Source organism: Muscardinus avellanarius (genome assembly GCF_963383645.1).
Source record: "Muscardinus avellanarius genome assembly, chromosome: 5".
In the NCBI taxonomy this organism is placed as follows: Eukaryota; Metazoa; Chordata; class Mammalia; order Rodentia; family Gliridae; genus Muscardinus; species Muscardinus avellanarius.
In genome coordinates, this window is record NC_137790.1 from 7,587,891 (window position 1) to 7,600,928 (window position 13,038).

Genomic DNA, 13,038 nt, shown 5'->3' on the forward strand with positions numbered 1-13,038 from the left:
TTCCGCGAAGCGGCTCTGGCTGCTCCGGCTGTTCTGGCCGCTCCTCTCCGGCTGCTCTGGCCGCTCCTCTCTGGCTGGTCTGGCCGCTCCGCTCGGCTGCTCCGGCCGCCCCGCTTCGCGCCACGGCTCTGACTTCTCTGCGCTGCCGCTCTGGCCGCTCTGGCTCCTCCGGCCGCTCCGCGCCACGGCGGGTGCGGCCCTTCGGGCTGGTTTTTTTCTGGTGTCTTGTTTTTCCAGCCCTTTTTCTCTGTCCCTTGTATTTACCGTTTTTATTTCTTTGCTGGTGGTATTTTCTGGCTCTGAAAGGCGCTGGTTTTGTGGTAATAGAGTTCGATTGTTAGCGGGACTTGTAAGTGCCGCATTCCTCGGTCGCCATCTTACCGGAAGTCGCGTTATTTTAATATATTATATTCCAGGCAGCATCGCCCTAAAAAGACCCATGGAATTCATCTGTCTTCTCCTCTGTATGGTACCCCTTTCTCTCTCACAACCCCAGGACCCCATTACATTTTTTTTTGTGGCACTGGGGATGGAGCCCAGGGGCATTCTACCTCCGAGCTACACCCCCTGCCCTATTTTTTGTTCTTTCTTTTGAAACAGGGTCTTACTGAGTTGCAAAGAGCCTCACTAAGTAGCTGAGGCTGTCTACAAACCGCGATCCTCCGGTCTCGGCCTCCCAAATACTGGAATTACAAGTGTGCGCCACCACACCCGGCAACCCCATTATATTTTGGACGCATCTCGCCATTGCGTGACCCTTGTAGCTACTGAATGGAGCAATATTTGTCAGCAGTGATTTAAAAATTTTTAATATTTAATATAAATTATAACTAGCCTGAGGACCTGTCCTCACTACACAGCAGTGTACAAGATTCAAGGCCAACAGTGCTTATTGCAGTGTTTCAGAAAATAACAGTAAACTGCAAATACATAACATGGGAAAGGAATCAGTGATTGATCATTAATAAGTTCAATGGGAATGTCTCGGCCAAGGAAATCGCGATAGGTAATATGCCCTACCTTTTCTGACACAGAAATATGTGTGCTGTGGTGTTAGGAAAAAGTGGTTTTGCATCATGTGTATAATATAGGCGTTTACATCTCTGAAAGGGGATTGTATTTCTATATCTGTAAATATTCTCAGATATAAAAATGTTCCTCGAAAGCTGTTCTCCCAAATAAAACAGGGATTTCCTCTGGGGAGGGCATTATGAGAGAACTATGCTCTCAGATTTATAATTTTTCAGTGTTTTCTGAAGGTCTTAAATAATGAGCATATATTAGTTTTACAACCAGAGAAACAAAGATGCTCAAAAGCAGGAAAATGATGGCCAAGGTTTCAGTTACTGTTCATATTTAGAGACCCCCCCCCAAATAAATAAAATCAAATAAACTTGAAGTTAAAGAGCTTTTCAGCAGAGATTTTCAGTTCCAGCAGCATCTGTTTAATTAGGACACATTTCATTTCTGTATGTATCGGACTGGTTCTCAAACTCAGTGGGTTACAACCTATATCCCAGTTGAAACAAAATGTTTTAAGCCCAAAATAGATAGGATCGCAAACCCATCAAAAGTGGTGACCTTCAAAAGACACCAAGGGAACCCAAAAAAAAAGTAAGACAAAGAAAGATGTAGAAAATCTGTTTAGTTTTTTGGAAACCAAATGACTCCAAATATATCATCTCCAAAAATATATATAAAAAAGCTTCAACATGGGAAAATAGAGAGCAAGAGTTTGGCATATGGATGTCAAAAACCCAGTGTCAAAGAGGTTTTGGAAACCAGTCGTGCGTCACCAATTATATATATCCAAGATCAGTGCGACAGACGCTCCTTGCCAAGAGCGATGAGGACTTTTTAATGCCCTAAAAATCTCTTTTTCTGTGACTGTCTCATAGTAGAGCCATAATGTGCGTTTTTTTTTAATTCATTGAATCGGTGGTGACCAGATTTTGACCTAGGAAAGGAAGAGAGATATAGCTATCGCCAACCTATTAAATCAGCTCATATCCAAAACCTGGTTTATATATCATTGTCTTTTCTTCTTACCTCCAGGAAAAGCAGAAAGAAGAAACGACCACGATGGCCAAGTTGACAGAATCCATGAGTGAGTAACTGAAACTTACTTATTTTTGGCTCTGCCTAGAAAAACGCAAGATCCTACAAAAGCTGCATGTCTTTGGGATGATCGCGGTTATCCTTATCCTTCACTCTCGCACAGGCTAACATCCGATTCATGTAGTGTAGCGCGCCGTGTTGATGTTACTTAATGCATTATGCAAAATTCATCTTGCTTGGGGTCAAACATTGGTACTGAAGCTCTTACCCAAAGTATAGAGCTAAAGAATGAAAGTGGACTTTATCTGTGGCATTGCACTGAGGGTCTAAACTCACAATAATTTCCACCTAACTTTGGGGTTTAGTGGGAGTCAGCAGAGGGTTTTTGCATGGCTTGTCCACAGGCTAGACGATACACAAAGAGGAAAGAATGATGAATCAGTGCTAAACCTTTCAGATGTAGCTGAGAAATATCAGACAAAGCTATTTTAAACATGGAAAGCTTGAGGTGTAGCTAGCTTGTGATGATTACATTTTGAGTCTCTCGGCTCTAATACTCCGGACTCTTAAGCTAAATAAATAGTGCACATTTTAAGAAGGAATGGAAATTAATTATAATAAGTCATCTTGCAAATGAGAAACGCGGTGGCCTCTGTTGACATTTAAATATTAAAGGCCATGGAGATAAGGAGTTGGCAACAATGAAGAGTGTTCCCTTTGAGTAGCTGCATTGCTCCTGGTGTTGGATTTCATACGGGAAGTTATGGGAGCTATTAACACACACTATTAAAGTTAGCCCGAGAAATTAACCATTAGTCTTGCCCACATTTAACATTTAACTGCACCCCTGCTTCCTCCCTCTATTATTTCTCAAACCGTGAGATTATTAAATGCAAGTGTTCCTCTGTAGCATAGCCAATGAATCTTTATCCCCAATACCTCCCCTCCCCTAGACAAGATAATACTAAAAATCCTTACACTGTATTCCTGTAACTCCTGAACTCAAACCTCTGTGTAAATTCACAGAAGTCCTGACCATGTGCAAATTTCACCACGTACACGATGACTCAGAGGGACTAAGTAAGGAACAGCCCTCTTGGGTAGTCACACTCCTCTCTGCAGCTTGCTTCTCCATCTTCCCCCTGCCCTGCTTTCTTCTCCACGCTCTTTTACCTTTAGTCTTGCAGACCAAAGGGTATTGAGAAGATTTATCATTGCTTTTAAGGACTGGCTCTTTGTAAGTGACTGTATCTCCAAGTCATAAAATGTGTTCTTCCAGCATGAAATACAGGGACCATGGACAATGCTGGTTCACTCCCAATCTACAGCTTAGGAGCAGATTCACATCTAATCTCTCAACCCACAGGACCAGCACAAATAACCCACAGTATCTGAATGCCAAAATTACCAACAGCGCAGAACCTAGCGTCAGTGTACATGAATTCAGTCTTGAGTATATGTGTAAATTAAATCAGACAGTATTGCATATGCGTCTTGAGACTAAATGTTTTATAAGACTTCTATTAGAAATTGATATTCTAATGCAGTGAATATTATTTTAACTCACCTAACTGAATCATAAAATGTGATGGGCCCTGTCTGGGTCAATATTTCTCATAAAGGTGTCTTAATTTTTCTACATTTATTGGATTGTGGATTCCAGGTGCATTTTAATAAGAGTACCTCACGCTGCTATCGCTTTGTTGGTTTGAAGTTTCAGGTTTGCTTCTCTGATAATTCTAATTACTTTGGTCTAAAGTTTACTGTCTTTGGAGAACTTGATCAAACTTTAATTCTAAATTCTTAGCTAGATGAAGAGGTACAGCCATCCTTCTAATTTGCTTTGTGTTTAAGAGAAGGATCATACAGATATGTTCAATGGGTAAAAATATTTAGTTTGAGAACAGACCTTGGGATGATACCCCAAATATCAGTTCACTGATTCTGATCATAATATAGAACATTATGTAGCTCCTCCAGGTGCTGTGAAATGCTAATCATATGTTCAACACAAGCAAACATGTCGTTAAAATTAAATTCCTGAAGAATGAAATACACAACTACATATCTCTTCTACATGAGAAGTCTAAAGGAAATAAATATTTAATTATGTAAGGAGATTCCATCAGTAAGTTGGGCAAAGAATGAACATACCATTAGCATACCACAAAACCAATGGGAATGTTAAATCTATGGCCGCCAGAAAAAAGGGACATAAACAGAACCATGAATGCCCAGGACACAGTGCTCTGAATGGGTCCAGAGCCAGTAAACACTTGGCTTGATAAACTGCCAAGCAAAAACCATCTGCTTACTAGAACATCTCTGTGTTTAACTAGAACTGGTAGCAGTTCTTCTGCCTCCCTACATGTTCAGATGCTTTCCATGGCTAAGCAAATAGCAGGCCTTCGCCTTCCAGAGCAGGGATGGAGCACTTCCTGCCCCCCATGCGCCATTAATAACCACCTCAAAAAGTCAACTGCAGCCATTTTTCTAAAGGACGACCGAGGGGTATAAAAATATTAATAGATTGTTAAATGTCCCATTTAAAGCAATTTTATTTAATAAAAGAATTTTCTAAACTACTTTTATGTCCCACTATTGAAATGAAGACAGGCATGATAAAGAGGAAGAACATGAAAAGAGAAAGTGACAGATGTATGGAGAAGGAAAGAGACAGCAGAAATGCACAAAGTAAAAATATAAAGAGACGTTTGCAGGGAAATGGGTGGAACTAAAGAACATCCTGCTGAGTGAGATCAGCCAGGCTCAGGAAATCAAGGGCCACATTTTTTTCCTCATATGTGGGGGAAAAGGGGATACCATGTAAATGAAGAGAAAGACCAGTAGAGTCTTGGAAGAGGGTCAGAAGAGGAGGCGGAGAGGGTAAGAAATATAGGGAAGAAAACAGACCGCACCGCCATGCACATGCATGAATATATCACCATGAATCTATCATGGACATTGACGGTGCACCAATAAAGACTTTTTCCAAGGAAACAATGGGCATATATGAAAAAAAGAGCCAAGGAAGGGCCTATTAAGGAAAAGAGAGACTCCAAGAGCAAAACCAAGGCAAACAGGGAGGGGAGGGCAAGAGTGCTAGAACAGAGAGCGGTTCCGTGGAGCCCAAAATTACTGAATTATACATTCTATTATCCGGCTGTGGATGTGTAACACGCCAGAGGCTGTCGGTTTTTTAATACTGCCTTTGAAATTTTAATGTCTGTTTGTATCTTTGGAATAGATGTTTTCCTCGTCAGCCCAGTCAGCCCCCCGGAAGCCCTGTTTAAATGGTGCATCCAGAAAACCCACAGGAAGAAATGACCTGAGCTTGGGCTTCAGCAGCCAGCACTCTACCTCCCCACCCGCGGATTGAAACCACAGCATGCAGGGACCCAGACTGCGCCCTCCTCGGAGGTGATGCTGGGCTGGGCTGGGCAGGCTCTGTCCTGGGCCAGTGATGACTATAACTAGAGGTGCCTGGAGGCATGGAAATAGCCTGGGGTTCTTGGAGTCATGGATAATGTCTTCACAGGCTGCTCTCACTCTCAGGTGGTTCTTTATGGGGTCCCCTGTGCCAACGCAGCAGAACCCAGGAAGTCCCATCAAATGGGTCTGTTAACACTTGGGGCTGTGCTCTGGTATTGCATCCTGTGTGTGGTGGTGGAGTAGTGAGCAGGGAAGGGAGAGGAACTCGGTGCCAGCACTTGTCCAGGCAGCAGAGCCCCTTCCTGAGGCCCTAGCCAGCTTTCTGCTGGTAGCCTGGGGTGCACATCTGCATCCCTCCTTGGGCTACCTAAGCTGCTTGCCATGTATCTGATCCAGGCAGGAGGACTTGTCTTCCTGCTGCCCTCTGCCTCCCTGTACCAGCCTCCCTCAGGCACACGTGCCTCAGCTTTCAATTCCCAGCACGAGCCTCCTGTGAGTCCATCCTCACAAGTCCCCCTGCCAAGGGCCTCCCTCCCATTCAGCCCTTCTGGGTATCACAGCCATAGCATGCCCTCCTAGGAAAGGAAAGAGTTTGCTCAGCATCCATGCCGCAGCTATTCTGAGTAGCTCCAGAGCAGAGCACTTATCCAGAGAGAGCAGACCATGGTTCCCTTCACCGCCCAGAGCTAGGACCCACCCGCTCCCTCTGCAAGGTGTTGTCTTCATTGTCGGCTTTAAAGTCGAGGAAATCTTCCTATAGTTAAAGAAACTGCTCAAACTTAGCACAGCTTGGAAAAGGAATGTTTTTATCCAATGGAAAGAGAAGACAGGGAGCCAATTACAGTCACTGCACATTAAATTAGCTCTGTAGAGCAAAGTGATTCTTAATCATTTACTCCCTCTTTTATAGAGGAGCTATTGGAGTTCTTTTGGCTCTGGAATTGTATTAAGTATGCAAAGGCAAGAAGACAGGGTTTTTGCCTGCACTGTGGGAAGCCTTGGGGGTGGAGGAGGCAGAGGACACTGGAAACGCTCTTCTGCAAAGGCCTGACAGTCACTGTGGTTTGCAGGTGCATGCCCACGAGGCTCATCATCTTCTCTTAGATCTAAACATTACCCAAAGGGTGAGCGACAACATGAGTGCCAGGAGCCAGGAAACAGTGTAGGAACAGCAGAACTGCCAAGAGGAAGAGCAGAGAGGAAGGGTCAGACCATAAAAGGACCTTGTGCCGCTTGGGATATTCCTCTGGTGGATGGGACAATACTTAAGGTTTCACGTAGATCCGCATTTCAGTAGTTCCACCAGCGCATCGTAGGGTAGGTGGTAGATTGTATAAAGGTGGAAGGAGGAGCTGCTGCAAGTGGTATAGCCAAGGAGCGGAGGGACTCTGCGGCTGCCCCAAAGTGGACCTAAAACGCATTGCAGAGGGGGGACCCGGAGGAGGTGAGGAGGAGGGGAACACTTGGAGATGGAGCTGCCCCAGTCTGGAGCTTAGGGTAGAGTCCTAGCCAGTGCTTCTTAGAGTCCCCAGGGCTGGAATGCAGGCAGAAGAAAGAATCATGTGAGGGGCCAATATGATGGCTTGCAAGTTGAATGCATTAAGCCAAAAATGTGTACAACAGCAGACACAGGCTTCGGTCATTTGGAATCCTTTTGGACACAGTTAGCATGCCCGTGAAGAAAGAATCCGCTCCAGGTGTGAGTGTGCCGGCAGGATGAGGCTGAGGGTCGCTGTGGTAACAAAACATCTCTGTGGCTCAACATGCACGAGTGTGCTGTTTAAACATGCCTTCTCCCTACCAACACGACCTTCAGTACCAAAATCTATCCCCCAAGCTCATTCACAGGGAGATGAAATATTATCCCTAAAGTAACTAAACTCAAACTCATCTCTTGACGATTCGGACATTAAATCTTCACCCCCGTGTAGTTCATTTCTGATTCAGATCTAAATAAGCCCTGCAGTGATAGCCAGTGGAAACAGCACTGCTATGTCTCTACCGAGTTGAAAGGTCCCTTCAAAGGGAGGTTTCTGGTCCATATGGAGCCCGTAGGGACCCTCCACCCTCAGTTCTCTGCAGTCAGCCCTCTACCTTCCGCTAGTTAATTCTCTCCCATGTCTGTTCTCTCTCCACACCTCTCTTCTTGGTCTTCCTCAATAGTGGCACGTGTCATTGTGGCCACCTGGAAACTCCCCAAGATATCCTTTTCCAACATGCATGTACTGAGGATTGAACCCAGAGGCATTCTACCTCTGAGGCCCAGTCCCATTTTATCTTTTATTTTGAAACAGGATCTTGTCTCGCTAGTTGCTGAGACTGGCCTAGAAACTGAGCTCCTCCTATCTTATCCTTCCAGGTCCTGGCATTACAGGTGTGCACCACTGCAGCTGGTCTCCAAAATTTCCTTTTCCCCATATTCCATCCTTTGTGGCTGGGGTGATATGGGCCTCTCCTGCAGGTGAGCTGCAGGGCTGGGTGCAAGGGCAGGCTGCGAGGTGCCGGTGCAGGCACTGGCAGAAGCAGCTCTTCCCTTACCAAGCCCTTACTGCCCTGGGCTTCCGTGCTTGCTCCTAGGTGCTGGACACCCAGCTCAATCCTAGTTCTTTCAGTCTTCCATGACTGAGAGTTAGATAATATCACTGTACCCATCTGCTCACACTTGACAGATTGGTGCCTATTGTCCTCGCAAGCAACTCCAACTGACCTAGCCTCCTTTCCCTGAATTCATTCCCTGGTTACCTGCTGGACAAGGGGGACACAGAGGGGACGCTGAGGAGGGCTAGCCCAAGGTGGCAGCAAAAGCACTGTTTGTGCTCCCTGACCACACGAAGGCGGTATGCCCACCATGGGTCATTTTGGTCCCACTTTTAGGTGAAAATGTGCCCTCTGAAAACAAAGATGAGCCAGCATCCTCTTCCCACTTCATGCTCCTTTGAAAAGCTGGTATCTAGCCAGGCATAACGGCACATGCTTTTAATCCCAGTACTAGGGAGGCTAAGACAGGAGGTTCACGGGTTCATGGCCAGCTTCAGCAACTTGTTGAGTCCCTCACCAACTTAGTGAGACCTTGTTTCAAAATAAAATAATAAAATAGGGCTGGGGGTATAGCTCATAGGTACAATTAATGCAGAGAGAGAGAGAGAGAGAGAGAGAGAGAGAGAGAGAGAGAGAGAGAGAGAGATAGGGAGAGAGAGAGAGAGAGAGAGAGAGAGAGAGAGAGAGAGAGAGAAAGAAAGAGAGAGGGGGGAAGGAAGGAAGGAGAGAGAGAAGCTGTTATTTTGATCCTGTAAAACCCATGATTGATCTTCAAAGGGAAGCATATTTCAAATTCAAGGATAGCTGCTGCCTTGTTGAGAGCACAGCTCTATATATGTGGAATCAGAGGCCGTGGCTCTGAGGCTGAGGGGCTGAAATGGACCATACCATGTTACCCTCCTACAGGTTCGCACCCCGCTTGGTCACCCTTCCCTGCCCAACCACGTCCCTCAGGTTGGGGACTTTTATTGCTTCTGTGGTATCTGGCTGTGCCCTCCTGTGCTGGCTGCCAAAGTCCTTAACCCCAGGACCAACTCAAAATAAGGATGGAATTCTTCCCTGGCCATCTCCAGAGTTAGCATATCATTGAAAGGATTCGACTGGTAGAACACACAAGGGTGTGGAAAACGGTAAAATAACTCAGAACATGCTAGGCTCGTCGTGCCTGACATTCCCATGAGCTCTTGCTGGTCTTGGGGAAACGGAGCCAGGCCTGTGTCCTCCAGTGCCTTTTCTTCTGTGACCTTGGAGGTCACATTGGCCCCCACCTGTGGACGAATGTTTAGGTATGTGACACACTTGCTTGTCTGATACACTGAGCCTCTCTCTGGCACTAAGAAAATCAGGTTTGGAGTGTCACCGCTAGGTCACCATTGGTGACTGGGAATGCTGAGGCTCTTTTTGTGAAGTCCTGGACATGGCAGCCTCCTTGACCCCTGCCCATTAGAGGACAGAAGCCCTCACCCAGGAGTGTCAGCACAAAGTCTTGAGACAGCGCTAAGCTTGCACCGGGGGACAAAGTCATCCCGAGATGAGAACTTGAGGATCACTGCTCTGGGTGAAAATGAAGGAAGGCTAGGCGGACCCAGTTGTTTATTTCCCCACAGCAATGGTGGCCTTTGCCAGTGATGCTCACACCCTTCCCAGCCCCCCGGGGCTCCATTAACAGCCAAGCTGCAGCCTCCCAGCCTCTGCCTGCTCCGTGTCTCCTTCAGGAGTGGACAGTCTGATCCTCTCCTGCAAACCACAGGGAAAGCCCACCTGCCCGGCCGCCAGCCTCTGAAGCAGCCCAAGCCATTAGTGCTTCTATTTCATTGATGGCACGGCTGAGACACAGCATGATGCAGGGAATTTTCCAGGGGCTAATGTTTGAGAGGAAAGTTGGAAACACTGCTGCATCTGGGACCCGCGAACGGGGGAGAGCAGGATGCGGGCGGGCGGCGGAGGCTGCTGGCAGCAGAGCTATCCCTGCTCTGCGAGTGAGATTCAGTGTCACTCTCTCTAAAGTGGCAGTTTGTAGGACTCGCCCGATGACTTCCTCCGGAATAATTGCCTGAGGAGGATGGTGAAAAGCCAGCCCCGAGGTAGCTGCATCCTCCCCCACCTTGTACACCTGCCTCCAGGGGCCGCTGGCTCAGGGCCACCAACGTCACGGTCAAGGCACTGTGGTCCTTCCACTCCAACACCATCCTCTGGTTGAGGATGGCAGGGACTTGGGCCCACGCTCGTTTCCACTGCCTTTATGAAAGGCAATTACAAGCAAAGTGGCCGTCATAGCCTACATCCCTACGCGACAGGCCCAGCCTGGCAACACAAGCCCACCTTCCACCACCCTCCGCTGGGGCCACCAGCCCAGGCACCTCTAACTCTGTCTCTGTTGCCTCTTCCCTGGCCACTTTCCAAGCTAATGGGGGTGCCCAGGAGTTCCTGATCCTTCTCCAAACCCAAGTGCAGACCACCTCTCCAAGGGCTGGGCCCTGCTTGCCACTGCTGGAGCCCAAAGAAGAAAGTAAACACATTGTTAAAGTCTTGCCTCACCCTCCTCTGCCTCCCACCCACTGCCACCCTGTCTCTCTGGCCCTCCCTCTGTCCTCCAGAGTCTGCACCTCCTCCCACCACCTGCCAAGGATCACGATCCTCCCTCCTCCCACAGCTCCTCCCTGCCTCTTCACAGAAGCCTCCGGAACAACAGGTTTCATGGCAGGACAGGGGAGGGGAGGAGGGAGTAAGAGAGAGGAAATCTCCCCAGGGAGGCTGGAGGGCTGGGATACCTTCTGGTTCTGAGTTTTCCTCTGTATCCTCAAAGAGCAGAAAGAGGACCTGCAAACAGAAGTCCCTGTGAGAGGTGTGCTTGTGAGACCGGCCACAGAGTGCAGGACAAGTGGCTAACTGGGCAAGGAAGTGTGGTCCTTCTTTGCAGAGCATCTTATCGCCTTGGATACCACACTGGGGTGTGAGCAGGTGGTCTGAGGCTGGAGCAGAGAATGCTGACTTTCAGAGGCAGCCCCTGCACTCCCTGAATTTGACTGGGTGGGGAAGTAAGCAGGGGAGGCTCCATGCTTCCAGTGAAGGTACCTGGAGTAGAAAGTGACCCCTGCAGTGGTCTCCCCTGGAAGGACAGCCGGAGTCGTGCATTGCAGGGAGGAGGTCGCTGCTGCTTCCTGGTGTCCTTTTCTGCTTGGCTTTGATGTAATCTTTCTCCCAAGATATTAAATTCCAGGCTCCAAGGTGTTGGGGGAGGAGTATATTGATGTTTAAATATTGACTCTGGGAATTGCTCTGAGCCCTGAATTGCATTTGTAAGGCCTTCTACACAATTAATAGCAACCCCCTAACATCCACAGAGGATGAAGACCTTGTGGGCGCAGCACAACTGTGGGTTTTTGGTTTTTCATTTCTTTTCTCTTCTTTCCTTTTTTGGTGCTAGGGATTGAACCCAGAGGCATTCTACCTCTGAGCTCCACCCCCAGCCCTATTTTATGTTTTACTTTGAAACAGAGTCTAGTTAAGTTGCTGAAGGTCTTACTAAGTTGCTAAGGCTGATCATACCCAGCTTTGTATAATCTTAAGAAACACAACGAACAGGTCTGGCCACTGCTCAACCCCTTCCAGCTGTGAGGCCACAGTTAATCACTCAGCCTCTCTTCTCTGAGTTTCTGCAACTGAGCATATAACTACCCAGCAGGGCTTTGATAATATATATAAAGTTAATGGATATGTATACACACACTAATGTCTATGTTTATGCCTATAACTATGTATAAGTAATTGCACCAAATATGTATATATTTGAATAAGCTAAAAGGGACACTGAAGCCAATACATTCACACTGAATATATATTCACAGAAGGAAAGCTAATGTATAATGCACATGAAATTAATATAGCAACTGTCCCATATCAGGCACTCAAAACAAAAAATTAAACATTATTATTTTCCCTATGCCACATTTTACTTACTGTTCTCAAGTTTGTTATAAGAATACTCTCATTATCAAATTTCATCAACTTAAACTATATTCAACTCTCTTAAAGATCCAAGGGCTCTGGCATGGCTCTATAATTTTATAAGTTGGTAATAGGTATAAATATTATTGTTGACCAATTTCTACTCCTGTTGGGATTTTATATGGGGTATTTGTTACCTGTGTGCTTTATCCTGGTGAGTAACACTGCTCTTAAAATCAGCCATTCAGAATTGCCAAGGACTCTACCTGCGGGTGTTTTGCTCAACACCAAAGTCCCTGGTACCTCAGTATGCCTACGCTTCCTTCCCAGTGCCACAGGATTGCCTGGGATGAGGGTGTCCGGCCCATTTGCTCCTGGCCCAGCTTATAGCATCAAGGAAGGCAAAGCACACTTCTGATTTCCCAAAGTCAAACCCAAACCAAACACAACTCCCTAAGCTGGTGGCTTGGGATATTTTTTCTTAGTAGATATATTATTATTATTATTATTATTATTATTATTATTATTATTATTATTATACTGGGGATGGAACCCAGGGGCATTTTACATACAAGTTATACCCCCAGCACTATTTTTTATTCTTTATTTTGAAACAAGGCCTCACTGACTTTCAGAGGGCCTCACTAGGTAGCTGAGGCTGTCCATGAACCTCCCAAATGCTGTGTAGCTAAGTAGCTAATGCTGTGTTACCATCCCCAATGCTGGGATTACAAGCGTGCACCACCACACCTGGCTCCTTAGTAGATATTTTTAAATTCAGGTTATTGTTTCCATCCTCAGATAGAAGTGTCCAATTAAAGAAAAATAGTGGATAGTGCGTCCTGAGTTTTAAACAATCCCCTTCTTCAAATTATCACTATTATTTTTAAAACTTTTATTTATTTAATTTTTTGCACATCACTGAGGGCCTGCTGTACAGGGACAGGCCTGGTTCTGACAAGTTTTCTACCAGAGATCCCAACAAGAAGACTCTCAACAAGACAACAAAGAGGAAAAAGCAAGTCCGGGTTTTAAAACTTCAAGATATTCTCCACCCATGAA

At 46.3% G+C, this 13,038-nt stretch overlaps 1 protein-coding gene across 1 annotated transcript in view; it reads left to right on the top strand.

The window, feature by feature from the left end:
* Nucleotides 1-2,082: 2,082 nt before the first annotated feature.
* KCNJ6 (potassium inwardly rectifying channel subfamily J member 6) overlaps nt 2,083-13,038 on the top strand; it is a gene marked incomplete at both ends in the record, with an annotated part of 153,778 nt that continues 142,822 nt past the window's right edge. Inside the window, one exon of the mRNA XM_080696451.1 lies at nt 2,083-2,107. Within this exon, the coding sequence (XP_080552577.1) occupies nt 2,083-2,107 (25 nt within the window). The remainder of the gene's footprint in view (nt 2,108-13,038) is intronic.